We start from the raw sequence: 12,500 nt of genomic DNA on the forward strand, positions 1-12,500 counted from the left end.
GCACAGGTGATAATCCAATCCTGGTACTGCCCAATCACAGGTCCCTTCACTTGGCCTGTTGACCTGACAGCATGATGACAGCACCTCCATGTGAGGTCACAGGTCATGTGATGCCTGGTTCCCCTGTCACTCATAGCTGTCAGAAGTAAGTCTATAACACATCTGAGGAGGAAGAAACAGCCTGAGGGGCAAAGGTGGAGCTGATCACTGTGACTGAGTGAAAACATGAGGCTGCTGCTTCACTCTGAAGAATCTACATACTGTTTAGCTGATGTGTGTGTGTGTGTGTGTGTGTGTGTGTCTTAGGTCAAAGAGGTGAGTCATGGACCAATCATAACCCAGATGTAACGATACTTAGTCCATAGACAACCACTCAGACTGTGTGTCCTGTGTTTACACCTGCTCACCACTAGATGGTAGCAGAGCCTCAGGACAGAACAGCAGCCTGCAAACCAGAACACTTCAACTGGACCTGGATCAGAAGGATCTGGATCAGTAGGGTCTGGATATGGTGGTCCTAAAGCCCATCTCAGCCAGCAGCATCATGTAGCTGAGATGGATCTGATCCAGTAAAGGACTGATCAGACTGTATTGATTATTGAATACGTTCAGATCTGCTCCACTCATACAGAGAGATCACTCAGGTTACTATGGGAGGGTTAAAGGTCAAAGGGTCAGAGGATGAAGGTCAGATGTAGACAGAGGTGCAGGTTTTGGTTGTTCTGGCTTTCTTCATCCTCGTCATCATCACACACCGACACAAGTCTCAATGAATAACACAAGGTAACAAAGTGGCTCTCTTTATTCTCTTAGTTTATAAAAGGAAACATTTTACAGAAACCACAGTCTGGCTTTCTTTACTTTAGCTTCAGAAGTTTGCTATTTTAATCTTATTGCCATTATTATTTGTATTATGGGATGTTTGCCCCTCCCCCCCGCCCCCTCCCAACCCGCCACTGTCTAGAAGGTCAAAGGTCGTGGTCACACCTGAGGTCGGCGGCGTCAGTGGCGCCGGCGGTCTCCTTCCTGAGCTCGGCCCTGATGAAGGAGAACTGAGCCTGACCCTTCTGCGGCGTGGACGGGTCCTCGGGCAGATACTCCACGATGTGGGGGTTCTCCTCGTTGCGGCGGATGTAGCCTTTGCTGATGACGTGCATGATGCAGGAGAGCACGTCGCTGGTGCTGCAGCTGAAACGCACGGCGCCCGGAGAACGCAGCGCCTCCTGCTTCTGACACGAGTCCAGAACCTGCAGAGAGAAGCCATCACAGCTGGGGTCAGACCAGGTCAGACCAGAACCATGAGAGCAGAAGAAGAGCCTGTAACACGACCCTCAGCCTGACGGGGGCGCTGTAAGAAACACTGCAACATCTAACCTCTAACTTTTCAAAGTCAGAGTCAAACTTCCATCCAGCCATATAGGCCACGCCCCATACAGGCCACGCCCCTCTGCACTGGACTTAATCCCTCCCATTTTACAATCCATTTATTTTACATTTCTTAAGCTGGACAGAAGTTTTCTCTTTGTTTTTTCATTTTTTCCCCTGGTTTGATGCGATTGGCTGTCAGAGCTGAGTGGGCGTGGCCTCTGACGACTGACCTTGAAGACGAGGTTGTCGATGTGCATCTCCTTCTCTGCCTTCATGATGTGGACGATGAGGCAGTAGATGTAGCTCCTCTTCCTCTCCAGCGTCCCGGCGGCGTCCTCGTCCACGTTCAGATACGTCTGCTTAGGCAACAGAACCACGCACGCCGGGACGCCGTCTGTGCTGCGAGACGCCACCTGCTGGTTCAGATGCAACACGCCTGCAAAACATGTGAAGTCTGTGTGAGTCTGATCACTTTGATTGATCCGTGCGCTTCATGCTGAGTTCAACAGAAACTTTAGATTACAGATCAGCAGGTTGGTGTGTGTGTGTGTGTGTGTGTGTGTGTGAGCATGCTGACCCTGGCTGGGGTCATCAGGGTGGCTGCAGGTCAGCGGGCCTCCTTCATTGATGAGCGGCTGCAGAGCGTGCAGCAGGACGGCTGCAGAGTGACCGCTCGTCCTCTGCAGAGCGTCAACATGAACCTCCTGAAGGAGCAGACGGTCAGTGAACGCATCACCACAAAGTGGGACAAGTGTCTGTGTGTGTCTGCCTGTGTGTGTGCGTGTGTGTGTCTCTGTGCGTGTGTGTATCTCTGTGCCTGTGTGTGTGTGTGTGTGTATCTCTGTGCCTGTGTGTGTGTGTGTGTGTGTGTCTCTGTGCGTGTGTGTATCTCTGTGCCTGTGTGTGTGTGTGTGTGTGTGTGTCTCTGTGTGTGTGTGTGCGTGTGTGCCTGTGTGTGTGTGTGCCTGTGTGTGTGTGTGTGTGTGTGCCTGTGTGTGTGTGTGTGTCTGTGTGTGTGTGTGTGCCTGTGTGTGTGTGTCTCTGTGTGTGTGTCTCCGTGTGTGTGTGTGTGCCTGTGTGTGTGTGTTAATGTGTGTGCCTGTGTGTGTGTGTGTGTGCCTGTGTGTGTGTGTGTGTGTGTGTCTCTGTGTGTGTCTCTGTGTGTGTGTGTGTGTGCTTGTGTGTGTGTGTGTGCCTGTGTGTGTGTGTGCTTGTGTGTGTGTGCCTGTGTGTGTCTCTGTGTGTGTGTGTGTGTGTGCTTGTGTGTGTGTGCCTGTGTGTGTGTGTGTGTGTGTGTGTGTGTGTGTGTGTGTGTGTGTGCCTCACCTCTGCATTGTTAAACTGCAGCAGGATGAACATCTGCAGTGTAGAGACCTGCAGCGTCCAGCAGCCAAACTGCAGCTCAGCGTGACCGAGCCACGTCCACTGCAGCCGCCGAGGCTGCCAGTGACTCAGACCGTAGATAGACTGACCTGAAACACACACACACACACACACACACACACAGTGATGAACATGGAAAGGAAGTGTGTGTGTGTGTGTGCGTGTGAGGTGCAGGCTGCACACTGACTGTGGGAGTAGAACTGAGTGAACTGGTTCAGGTAGGAGCAGAGTTCAGAGGGGAAGTGGGACCCGGGTTCATCCAGGTAACACAGCGACGACACGGCCCAGCAGCGAGGGGACAGAACCAGAGCTTGGACCTCTGCCTCCTCCTCCAGCTCCGCCCACTCCTCCTCCATGACCTGCAGCCACATGAAGACAACAACGTGGTCAGCCCTGCGTGAAGCTGAAGCTCCAGCTTTAGTCCCATGTGTCCTGTAGCAGGAGGGGGGCTCAGTCAGACCTGGTGGCTCTCCTGCAGGTGCTGGTCCAGCTGCTGCAGTCTGTACAGGTGAAACTCCTGCTGCAGCTCCACAGACTCGCTCAGGTTCTTCAGCATCTGCTGAGGGAAGCGGCTGGGGAAGCAGCTGCCGATCTGATCGATCACGGCGCTCTCCAGCCACACGTTCCCCTGACTCAGCAGCCGGTCACCCAGGTAATACCTGCAGACACACACGTCAGCTACACCGCCCAAGCTTCACCTCACCTGGACCTTAGTGGGAGGAGCTCACCTGTAAAAGTGTTCAAAGGTGGTGGCGAGCTCCAGGCCCGACAGGAACAACATGGGCTCCAGGAACTGATGCAGCCGCTGCAGCGTCTCTACGCTGCTGGAGAGAGAACCACTGGACTGGATCATCTGATCTATGTACTGAGCAAAACGCTCACTCACCTGAGGGAGGGGGGGGGCCGGAGAGAGGGAGAGAGAGAGACACACACACACACACACACAGGTGTAAGTGTAAATCCTTGTCATTCTGACCTGAATGAAGCAGAGTGCTTGGTGCCGTCCGTCCCTCCGTCCCTCAGACTCACATGCATGGCTCTGAGGATGGAGAGCTGCAGCAGGGCGGAGGAGAAGCCGTGGCGGAGGGCGAGGACGAAGGCGGTCTGCTGTCCAAACAGCTCCTCCATGGCCGTCTTCAGCCGCAGGTAGAGCGTCCTGTAACGCTCCACAAAGTCTGGCAGAGCGCAGCTGGACTCCAGGAACCTCTTCACCTGCAGCAGGACCAGACCTGGGTCACCATGGGGACAAACCAACACTCAACCACACCATGCGGGGGCGGGGGCGGCGGCGGCGGCCTACCTGCTGCTGTACCACGCCCTGCCAGCAGTGGGCGATGCCTAAGATGCTGCTGCTGCTCTTCACCTTCGGTTTGGCCGAGGAAGACGAAGAGGAAGACAAGGCCACAGAGGGGTCTTTGTTCTTCCCGTCCTTGCCGTCTGGAAGACAAAGACAGAGCTCCTGAGAGTGAGGACGACCGCACAGACACACAGCAGCCAGAAGGAAAAAGAAAAAGCAGTTTGTCTTTATTTGCATCTGAAAAGAAACGCAAACAACAAACCAGAACATCAAACCAACACAAAGGAGGAGGAGGATATAAATAAAGACGTCCAAGCAGCCAAAAGGTAGTAGAGTGTGTGAGTGAACTGAAGCTGTGGTCTGAAGCAGGAAGGAGGCGTGCTGCTGATCCAGAGCTCCACAGAGCCTTCGCCACAGCGCCACCCTCAGGACAGATCTCCATTGTTCATCATCATCTAATCAGAACCTCATTTTACTAAAGGAAAGTTCTGATCAAACCCCAGGAGACAGAGTTCACTCCTCTGTGTCTTTAAACGCCACATGAGGGTGATGCTGAGCTCTGATTGGAGGACTGTGTGATGATGTCAGCAGCTGTCTGGGCTCTGTGCTTCAGATGGGAATGAGACATGAACACAAAGCAGCACACGGAGCTCTGAACTCAACGGTTACTCACTTTTCAGCTCTTTGCTCCGGTTGATACCTTCTGCAAACAAAATACATTCCATTCAAAAATTTTTATCACTTTATCACTTAAGGAGCTCATTCATCTACAACAACACAACACAACAACAACAACAACACAACATGACAACAACACAACAACATGACAACAACACAACAACAACACAACATAACACAACACAACAACAACACAACATGACAACAAGACAACATGACAACACAACATGACAACACAACATCTCTACACTGAGGTTTGATCTGATATGAAACATTAAAGAGCAGACGTGTGTGTGTGTGTGTGTGTGTGTGTGTGTGTGTGTGTGGCTGTGTGTTGACACTCACTTGACTTGACAGGCGGTCTAAGCTCCTCCCCGTCTGGTCGGCTCGTGTCCACGTGGACCAGGAGGTGAGTCAGGCGGCGAACCCGGGAGTTAAAGATGGCGGCCCGGCTCTTGGAACGCCGAGCGGATTCTGCATTGTCCAAATATTCACTGAGCAGCCAGGACAGAGGGCTGAGGGCTGGGGATTCTGGGTAAAAACAGGGCGGAATCAGAAAGCTGAGAGGAGCGCGACGTACGTGTGTGTGTGTGTGGGTGTCTCTGTCTGTCTGTGTGTGTGTGTGTGTGTGTGTGTGTGTGTGTGTGTTTGTGTGCGTCTGTGTGTGTGTGTGTGAGAGCGTGTGTGTGTGTGTGTGTGTGTGTGTGTGTGTGTGTGTGTGTGTGTGTGTGTGAGCGTGTGTGTGAGTGTGTGTGTGTGTGTGTGTGTGTGTGAGCGTGTGTGTGAGCGTGTGTGAGCGTGTGTGAGCGTGTGTGAGCGTGTGTGAGCGTGTGTGTGAGCGTGTGTGTGAGCGTGTGTGTGAGCGTGTGTGTGAGCGTGTGTGAGCGTGTGTGTGAGCGTGTGTGAGCGTGTGTGAGCGTGTGTGTGAGCGTGTGTGAGCGTGTGTGAGCGTGTGTGAGCGTGTGTGAGCGTGTGTGTGAGCGTGTGTGTGAGCGTGTGTGTGTGAGCGTGTGTGTGAGCGTGTGTGTGAGCGTGTGTGAGCGTGTGTGAGCGTGTGTGAGCGTGTGTGTGAGCGTGTGTGTGAGCGTGTGTGAGCGTGTGTGTGAGCGTGTGTGAGCGTGTGTGAGCGTGTGTGAGCGTGTGTGTGAGCGTGTGTGAGCGTGTGTGTGAGCGTGTGTGAGCGTGTGTGAGCGTGTGTGTGAGCGTGTGTGAGCGTGTGTGTGAGCGTGTGTGAGCGTGTGTGTGAGCGTGTGTGAGCGTGTGTGAGCGTGTGTGTGTGAGCGTGTGTGAGCGTGTGTGTGAGCGTGTGTGAGCGTGTGTGAGCGTGTGTACCTGCCAGCGTGATGCTGTGGACGATGGGAGTGATCAGAGCCTCCCAGCAGGTTCGACCCAGAGCTTCAGCTGCTTCGGCGTCGGGGAGGAAACGGTCAGCGAACATCTGCTCGTGTCTCAGAGCGCTGTTCAGTCTGAGAGGAGACAACGTCCAACACATCAGAGGGACACTCAGACTGTGTTACTATAGTAACAGTGACACATGCAGGTGGCATCAGTGACTGAAGATGCAAGTTTGATCTGTCTGTCCTCTCCCCCTGTCTGTCTGTCCTCTCCCCCTGTCTGTCTGTCCTCTCCCCCTGTCTGTCCTCACTTGTTAAAGAGCTGCAGCAGCTGGCTCTTGTCCTCCATGACCTCCTGGCTCCATGTGTGAGCCTTGGTGCTGTAGAACAGATAGGTCCGACAGCACAGCTGCTCCTTAAACACCGGCCAGAACGTCGGCTTTGGGCCCAGAACCTCAAAGCCGTGAACCCGAGTGTCAATACCGCCCTGTCAGCAGAGAGGGGTGGAGTCAGCAGAGAGGGGCGGGGTCAGCAGAGAGGGGTGGAGTCAGCAGAGAGGGGGGGCCAGCAGAGAGGGGCGGGGTCAGCAGAGAGGGGGGGCCAGCAGAGAGGGGTGGAGTCAGCAGAGAGGGGTGGAGTCAGGAGAGAGGGGTGGGGTCAGGAGAGAGGGGTGGGGTCAGGAAAGAGGGGCAGGGTCAGCAGAGAGGGGTGGGGTCAGCAGAGAGGGGCGGGGTCAGCAGAGAGGGGTGGGGTCAGCAGAGAGGGGCGGGGTCAGAACAGAAGTTTGATCCCAGTTAATAACAGTATGGTGATTTCTGTGGATCAATCACATCAGAGTTGAGTTCAGAGTGTGTCTGACCTGCTGGCACCTCTTGATCCTGATCTGGATGATGGCCCAGAACCGGGTCATGTTCTCAAGCAGAACCACCCGATTGGCTGACGGAGGCACGTTAACCTGCAGAGACACACATGAGGAAGATGAGTTAGTGGCTGCTTCAGAGCGGAGGAAGAGGAAGAGGAGGAAGAGGAGGAAGAGCGTCCTGCAGCGCCGCACCGTGTTGAGCTCCGTGTTGATGTTGGTGGCGTCGTCTCCTCCCAGCACCAGGACCCGGGCCGGCATGTAGCTGGAGTCCTCGCTGGCCACCTGGATGGCCAGTTGTCTGAACACAAACAGAACATGACGTGAGTGAGTCCACTTCAGTCCAGAGTCAAAAGCCTCTCTGTGACAGCTCAGGTGGGTCAGAGCGAGTTAGAGCAGTCGTCATAGTAACAGCACCTGATGATGACGCCCTTGTGGACGTAGATGTTGATAAAGTGCGAGCCGGTGCAGCCGTTTGACTCCCAGTAGGTTTTGGGGTTCTTGTCGGTGAGTTTGTTAGCTCGATGGTGATTGGATGAAACCTCCACCTTCTCCCAGCACTTATCCTCCTTCAGCTCCACACTGGAACCTGAACACAAACACCAGTTACTCCAGCAGCTACACCAGGTGGAGCCGTGGAGATTCCTCTGTCCTGCACGCCACAATGACAGCTGAAGACGCGGAGCCGTGTTGGGCTACAATGAGTGGAATGAGTGAAGCGGCGAGGATGGAGCTCCTCAACAGGAAATGGTTAAGAGAACAGCCTGAGTTGTGCGTTGAAGAAAACGAACCTTGACAGAGATTCCTGAGGAAAACATCAAAGAAAGGGATGTTGATGGGCTGGTGGCTGCGGCGATGCTCCTCTATCTGACCCAACACCATCTGACCCAGAGCAGGAGAGGAACAGTACATCACACCACTGGGACAGGAAGGAGACTGACATCTAACAAATCTCTCTCTCACTCACTCACACTCTCTCTTTCTCTCTCTCCCACAGTCACTCACTCCCTCACTTGCTCACTCTCTCTTGTCCATTCTCACTCTCCCTCTCTCACTCTCCCTCACACTCATTCTCCCTCTCTCTCTCTCACTCACACTCACTTTCTCTCTCTCTCACTCTCCCTCCCTCATTCTCCCTCTCTCTCTCACTCACACTCTCTCTCTCTCACTCCCTGTCTCCCTCTCTCACTCTCCCTCACACTCATTCTCCCTCTCTCTCACTCACTCTCTTTCTCTCTCACTCCCTCTCATCCATTCTCACTGGACCTCACACTCATTCGTTCTCCCTCCCTCTCTCTCCCTCCCTCTCTCTCACTCACTCACACTCACTCCCTCTCTCTCCCTCTCTCCCTCTCTCCCTCTCTCACCTGGATGCACCCTGCGAGCACACTGGTGGTCATCTTCTTGTAGAGGCTGGCGTACTTCTCACAGTCGGTGATGAGGTCCCTGAGCTCGGTGACCAGAGCCAGGTTGGTGCTGTGTTTGTCCACAGCTTTCACCAGAGCCTCTTTGGTCCCGAGGCGGCAGATCACCACGGCGTAATCCTTATTCAGAGACGCCAAGCGGTACAGGAAGTGGATAATGGGCTGGACCACCTGGAGAGACGATCACAGGAAGTTAGTCAGCGGCCCAGATGAAGCGGGCCGATGTTGTGAGGCTGCGCTGCGTCCTCACGTCTCTCTCGTTGATGAAGGCGGTCATGGAGGACAGACAGGGCTCGATGCTCTCGTGCCACGGCAGAGCGTCCTCCTGGTAGTTATCCAGGAACTTATTCAGGATCCTAGAGGAACAGCCAGTCAAAGCTCAATTCAAAGGGGTCAGAGGTCACAGAGAGCCCAGGCGGCGTTTGCGTTTGTTTGCTTACTTGAGGATGGAGAGCTGGACGGCCCGGTCGGCTCGGTGCTGATCCATCAGATGAACCAGATCCTGATAGATGTCACGACTACGAGTGACCTGAGGACAAAGACACATGAACACGTGAAGATCAGGGAGGGTCTAAAGGACAGGATGTGTGTTCCTCTGCCAGTGCTCCTCTCCAGCCCTGCAGGTCTCTGATGGACCCTGATGGATCCATGTGTTCACAGATCTATGAGGCTGAAACCTCTCCACACTGACAGAGAGAGGAGTGAGTTGTGTGTGGTGTTGTGCGTACGTGGCTGCGCTCCTCCTCCAGCTGGGTGGCGTCGTCACACAGCAGCTTCTCCAGCGTCAGGATCACCTCTTTGGTCACCGTCAGCTCCTTCAGACTCACCACCAGCATCTGCAGCTCCGTGTCCTTAAAGTCAACGTTGTCCTGAGACTCTGAGGGTCAGAAGCAGCGTCACTACACAGAAGCTCCTGTTCACTCTCACTCACTCTGTCCTCCACACAAATACAAGATTTAAACTCTAGTGAGAGCCACAGCCTCAGGTCCACTTCCTGCTTCTGTACCTTTCCTCTCCAGCTTGTGCACCATGGAGATGTGGTTGAGGGCGATGATGGCCAGCATGGTCTCTGCTCTGGACAGGGACAGACACTTCTTGAGGACGGCGGTGATGTCACAGGCCACCAGCTGCTCAGCCAGGCTCTTATGGTTGGAGATCAGCATGGTGACCACCAGCAGCCCGTTACGAACCGACAGCATGCAGCTGGAGAGGAAGCACGCACGCACAGATCATACATGACACATACATGTAGAGTCTTTCTTCACCAGGCTGCAGGGACTCAGGCTCAGTGAGGCTGAGGGAGGAGCTCAGCAGTATAGAGACGACCAATCAGAGCTGAGGATCATCTGCAGCTGATTACAGAGGAAAGGGAACTATGGGCTGACAGAGCGGCAGAGTTACTGGTTCTGTGGGTTTGGCCGTGTGAGGTGAAGTGTACAGCATCACTGAGTCCAGACTGAGTCCAGACTGAGTCCAGACTGAGTCCAGACTGAGCCTGGCCCTAAAGGAAGGAGCATATTTACCCTTTAGTGTTCAGCATCAGCTCCATGGCGGCAGGAATGGCTCCCAGCAGGCCTTTGGAGCCTTCTGGCGTGGCCGAGGCGATGCTGGCGAAGATCTCCAACATCATCTGTGTCCCGGACTCAGAGAGAGGAGGACTGTTGCCCACGCTGCGAAGGTCGTGTTTACTGGCTCCAGTGACGACCTTCAGAGTCTGAGAGGTGAAGCTCAGTCAGACATCACACACACACACACACACACACACACACACACACACACACACACACACACACACACACACACACACACACACACACACACACACACACACACACACACACACACACACACACACACACACACACACACGCTGCTACTGTCATCATCAAATCAAATGATGTTGCTCACCGCTAGCGCCATCTGCTGGACGTGAACCACCGAGGCAAACTCCTGCATACAGGACAGGATGGCTTTGACTCCGCCCTCAGTGGCGAAGGAAACCCTCCACTCAAACCTGAGCATGAGGACGTGAGTGAGCCTGAGGGTGCAGACCAGCACGTCTTTGGACTGAGAGCCCAGCAGCTCCACCAGCAGCTTCAGAACCTTGTCCCTGCACACACACACAAGCAGCAGCACCACCACCATCATCATCATCATCACATTCCAAACAGATGATCAGTGACCTCATCACTTCTCCTTTAGCGGTAACATCTTCCTTGCTAACAGCACTGAGGCCCCTCCCCCTCTGATGGACCCTCAGGTGTTTGTAAGAAGCTGAAGGTGCAGATGAAGATGAAGATGAAGGGTCTGAGCTCTACACTGAGGTCTCACCGTATGGCCTGGGAGGAGTCGCTCCTGGTGGCGATCCTCTCCTGGCCTCCATCCTCCTCCAGGAGCTTGGTGATGAAGCGGATCCCGACCAGCTGCTGGGCCGGGTCAGAACCTGAGCCGCCCTTCTTCAGGATGTCCACGATCTCGCCCATCTTCTCCAGAACCGTCTTCTTCGCCATCACCCGGGGATTAGAGAACACTACAACCACAGAGAGGACAGCAGCTGAACACACACACACACACACACACACACACACACACACACACACACACACACACACACACACACACACACACACACACACACACACACACACACACACACACACACACACACACCTTTCATCTTCTCGTTCATGTCCTCGGGGTACTTGCTGTCGTCCTCTGTAGGAAGTTCGCTCTCTGTGTCCAAGCTGCCAAATCCTGAATCAACAGGAAGTTCCTTCTTGGCCTTTTTGGAGACGGAGCCTCGGGCTGATGAGGAAGAGGCGGAGCAAGGTGAAGAGGAGGGGCACTGTGCTGCTCCTCCCAGACTGGATGAACCCAGAGAACCTTCAGCTGGAACACACACACACACACAGGCACAGGTAAAGTCCAGCTTCTCCTGTAGCCCCGCCCCCCGGTGACCACGCGAGCTCAGTATGACATCATGTATATGATGGAGACGCTCAGAGGGATCAGAAGAAGCTGCTGCTTCCTGTTTCCCTTCACGTCTGAGGCAGCGTGTGTGAGGTTGTGTTTGTCCTCACCCAGCAGCTCTTCATCCTCCAGGCTTCCTCCTCCTTTCTTCAGGTAGTGTTTGGAGAAGGTGTGTGAGCACAGCAGGTCGCTGAGGCACGACGACGGCAGCTTCTGCTTCAGGTAGTGCAGCAGCTTCTTCGCCACGTCTCCATGAACAGACAGAGCGATCAGAGCCAGGTCGTCCAGCTGCACCTCCTGGTGGAGAGAAGAGGAAGAGCAGGTGGAGGAGAGGAGAGAGAGCTGTGTTAGAGCCCGGGGTCAGACCCAACATGCTGATAGGACAGAAGATGCTTCCTCAGCTCGTCCCCACCTGCTCGTCCAGACTCTGCAGCAGCACCGTGTTCACTTCCTGCTGCTGCTTTGGCTCCAGCTTCTTGATGAAGAAGAGGATCTCCCACCACTCGGCCCGGCTCAGAGCCACACGCTCGGCCCGCAGACTCTCAGACAGGTAGGGCAGCGAGTACAGGCCGCCGGGAGGCTTAGAGAAGAAGGTCTGGCTCGCTGGGAGGGAAGGGAGGGAAGTGACATCAGTAAACCGACAGAGAGTCAGAGGGACTAAATGTGTGTGAGAGGTGTACACGTTTGCTCCTCTGCCTCGTGTTGAGCCACCCTTGGTACCTGCAGTGAGCTTGAGCGTCTCTGTGAGCGTGGAGGCTTTCTCCTGCGTCTCCTTCTCCGCCTGGCTGACTCCACCCGTGCCCAGGATCTCCACCATGTGCCAGTGGACCCAGTAAGTCCTGGACAGGGAGTTCCAGTAGACCTGGACACAGAGTGCAGAGTGTTCACAACATTCCACACATTCCTCCTCATCAGGTGTGTGTGTGTGTGTGTGTGTGTGTGTGTGTGTGTGTGTCTCCGCCCCCTTCTGTGTCACAGGTATTGGTTTCTCAGTGTGGTTGCTTCTTACCTGGACAGGCGGCGAGCCGTCGTTGCTGTAGCGAAACTCTCCTTCGTCTCCTGCACTGACCTCCTCGTAGTCCTCCAGCATGCGGACCATCATGCCGCTCTTCAGGTTGTCCTGGACGTACTCCACATAGGCCGAGCGGCTGGCAAAGTCAAAGCGAGTTTGGAAGCCGTTGCCCGCC

General features: G+C 54.5%; 1 protein-coding gene across 2 annotated transcripts in view; it reads right to left on the minus strand.

The window, feature by feature from the left end:
- Window positions 1-12,500, minus strand: part of cul9 (cullin 9) — a 23,709-nt gene that overhangs the window by 4,960 nt on the left and 6,249 nt on the right. Inside the window, exons 4-33 of one of the 2 annotated variants that reach the window (XM_076162698.1) lie at window positions 12,323-12,500; window positions 12,034-12,175; window positions 11,726-11,916; window positions 11,424-11,610; window positions 11,014-11,232; window positions 10,675-10,873; window positions 10,252-10,453; window positions 9,867-10,057; window positions 9,350-9,546; window positions 9,072-9,220; window positions 8,784-8,872; window positions 8,594-8,699; window positions 8,287-8,514; window positions 7,711-7,801; window positions 7,337-7,508; window positions 7,115-7,220; window positions 6,920-7,015; window positions 6,372-6,547; window positions 6,059-6,192; window positions 5,072-5,257; window positions 4,722-4,748; window positions 4,052-4,188; window positions 3,781-3,963; window positions 3,480-3,637; window positions 3,212-3,410; window positions 2,939-3,110; window positions 2,695-2,840; window positions 1,946-2,072; window positions 1,599-1,804; window positions 988-1,247 (exon numbers count right to left, since the gene is read on the minus strand). The exon at window positions 12,323-12,500 is cut by the window's right edge and continues 431 nt beyond it. In XM_076162698.1, coding sequence (XP_076018813.1) covers window positions 988-1,247; window positions 1,599-1,804; window positions 1,946-2,072; window positions 2,695-2,840; window positions 2,939-3,110; window positions 3,212-3,410; window positions 3,480-3,637; window positions 3,781-3,963; window positions 4,052-4,188; window positions 4,722-4,748; window positions 5,072-5,257; window positions 6,059-6,192; window positions 6,372-6,547; window positions 6,920-7,015; window positions 7,115-7,220; window positions 7,337-7,508; window positions 7,711-7,801; window positions 8,287-8,514; window positions 8,594-8,699; window positions 8,784-8,872; window positions 9,072-9,220; window positions 9,350-9,546; window positions 9,867-10,057; window positions 10,252-10,453; window positions 10,675-10,873; window positions 11,014-11,232; window positions 11,424-11,610; window positions 11,726-11,916; window positions 12,034-12,175; window positions 12,323-12,500 — 4,854 coding nt within the window. Of the gene's footprint in view, window positions 1-987; window positions 1,248-1,598; window positions 1,805-1,945; window positions 2,073-2,694; window positions 2,841-2,938; window positions 3,111-3,211; window positions 3,411-3,479; window positions 3,638-3,780; window positions 3,964-4,051; window positions 4,189-4,721; window positions 4,752-5,071; window positions 5,258-6,058; window positions 6,193-6,371; window positions 6,548-6,919; window positions 7,016-7,114; window positions 7,221-7,336; window positions 7,509-7,710; window positions 7,802-8,286; window positions 8,515-8,593; window positions 8,700-8,783; window positions 8,873-9,071; window positions 9,221-9,349; window positions 9,547-9,866; window positions 10,058-10,251; window positions 10,454-10,674; window positions 10,874-11,013; window positions 11,233-11,423; window positions 11,611-11,725; window positions 11,917-12,033; window positions 12,176-12,322 lie in introns of both variants that reach the window. The other variant, XM_076162697.1, reaches the window with a different exon arrangement.

Source organism: Genypterus blacodes, unplaced genomic scaffold (assembly GCF_046128005.1).
Source record: "Genypterus blacodes isolate CSIRO-AG114 ecotype Tasmania unplaced genomic scaffold, CSIRO-AGI_Gbla_v1 ptg000127l_1, whole genome shotgun sequence".
In the NCBI taxonomy this organism is placed as follows: Eukaryota; Metazoa; Chordata; class Actinopteri; order Ophidiiformes; family Ophidiidae; genus Genypterus; species Genypterus blacodes.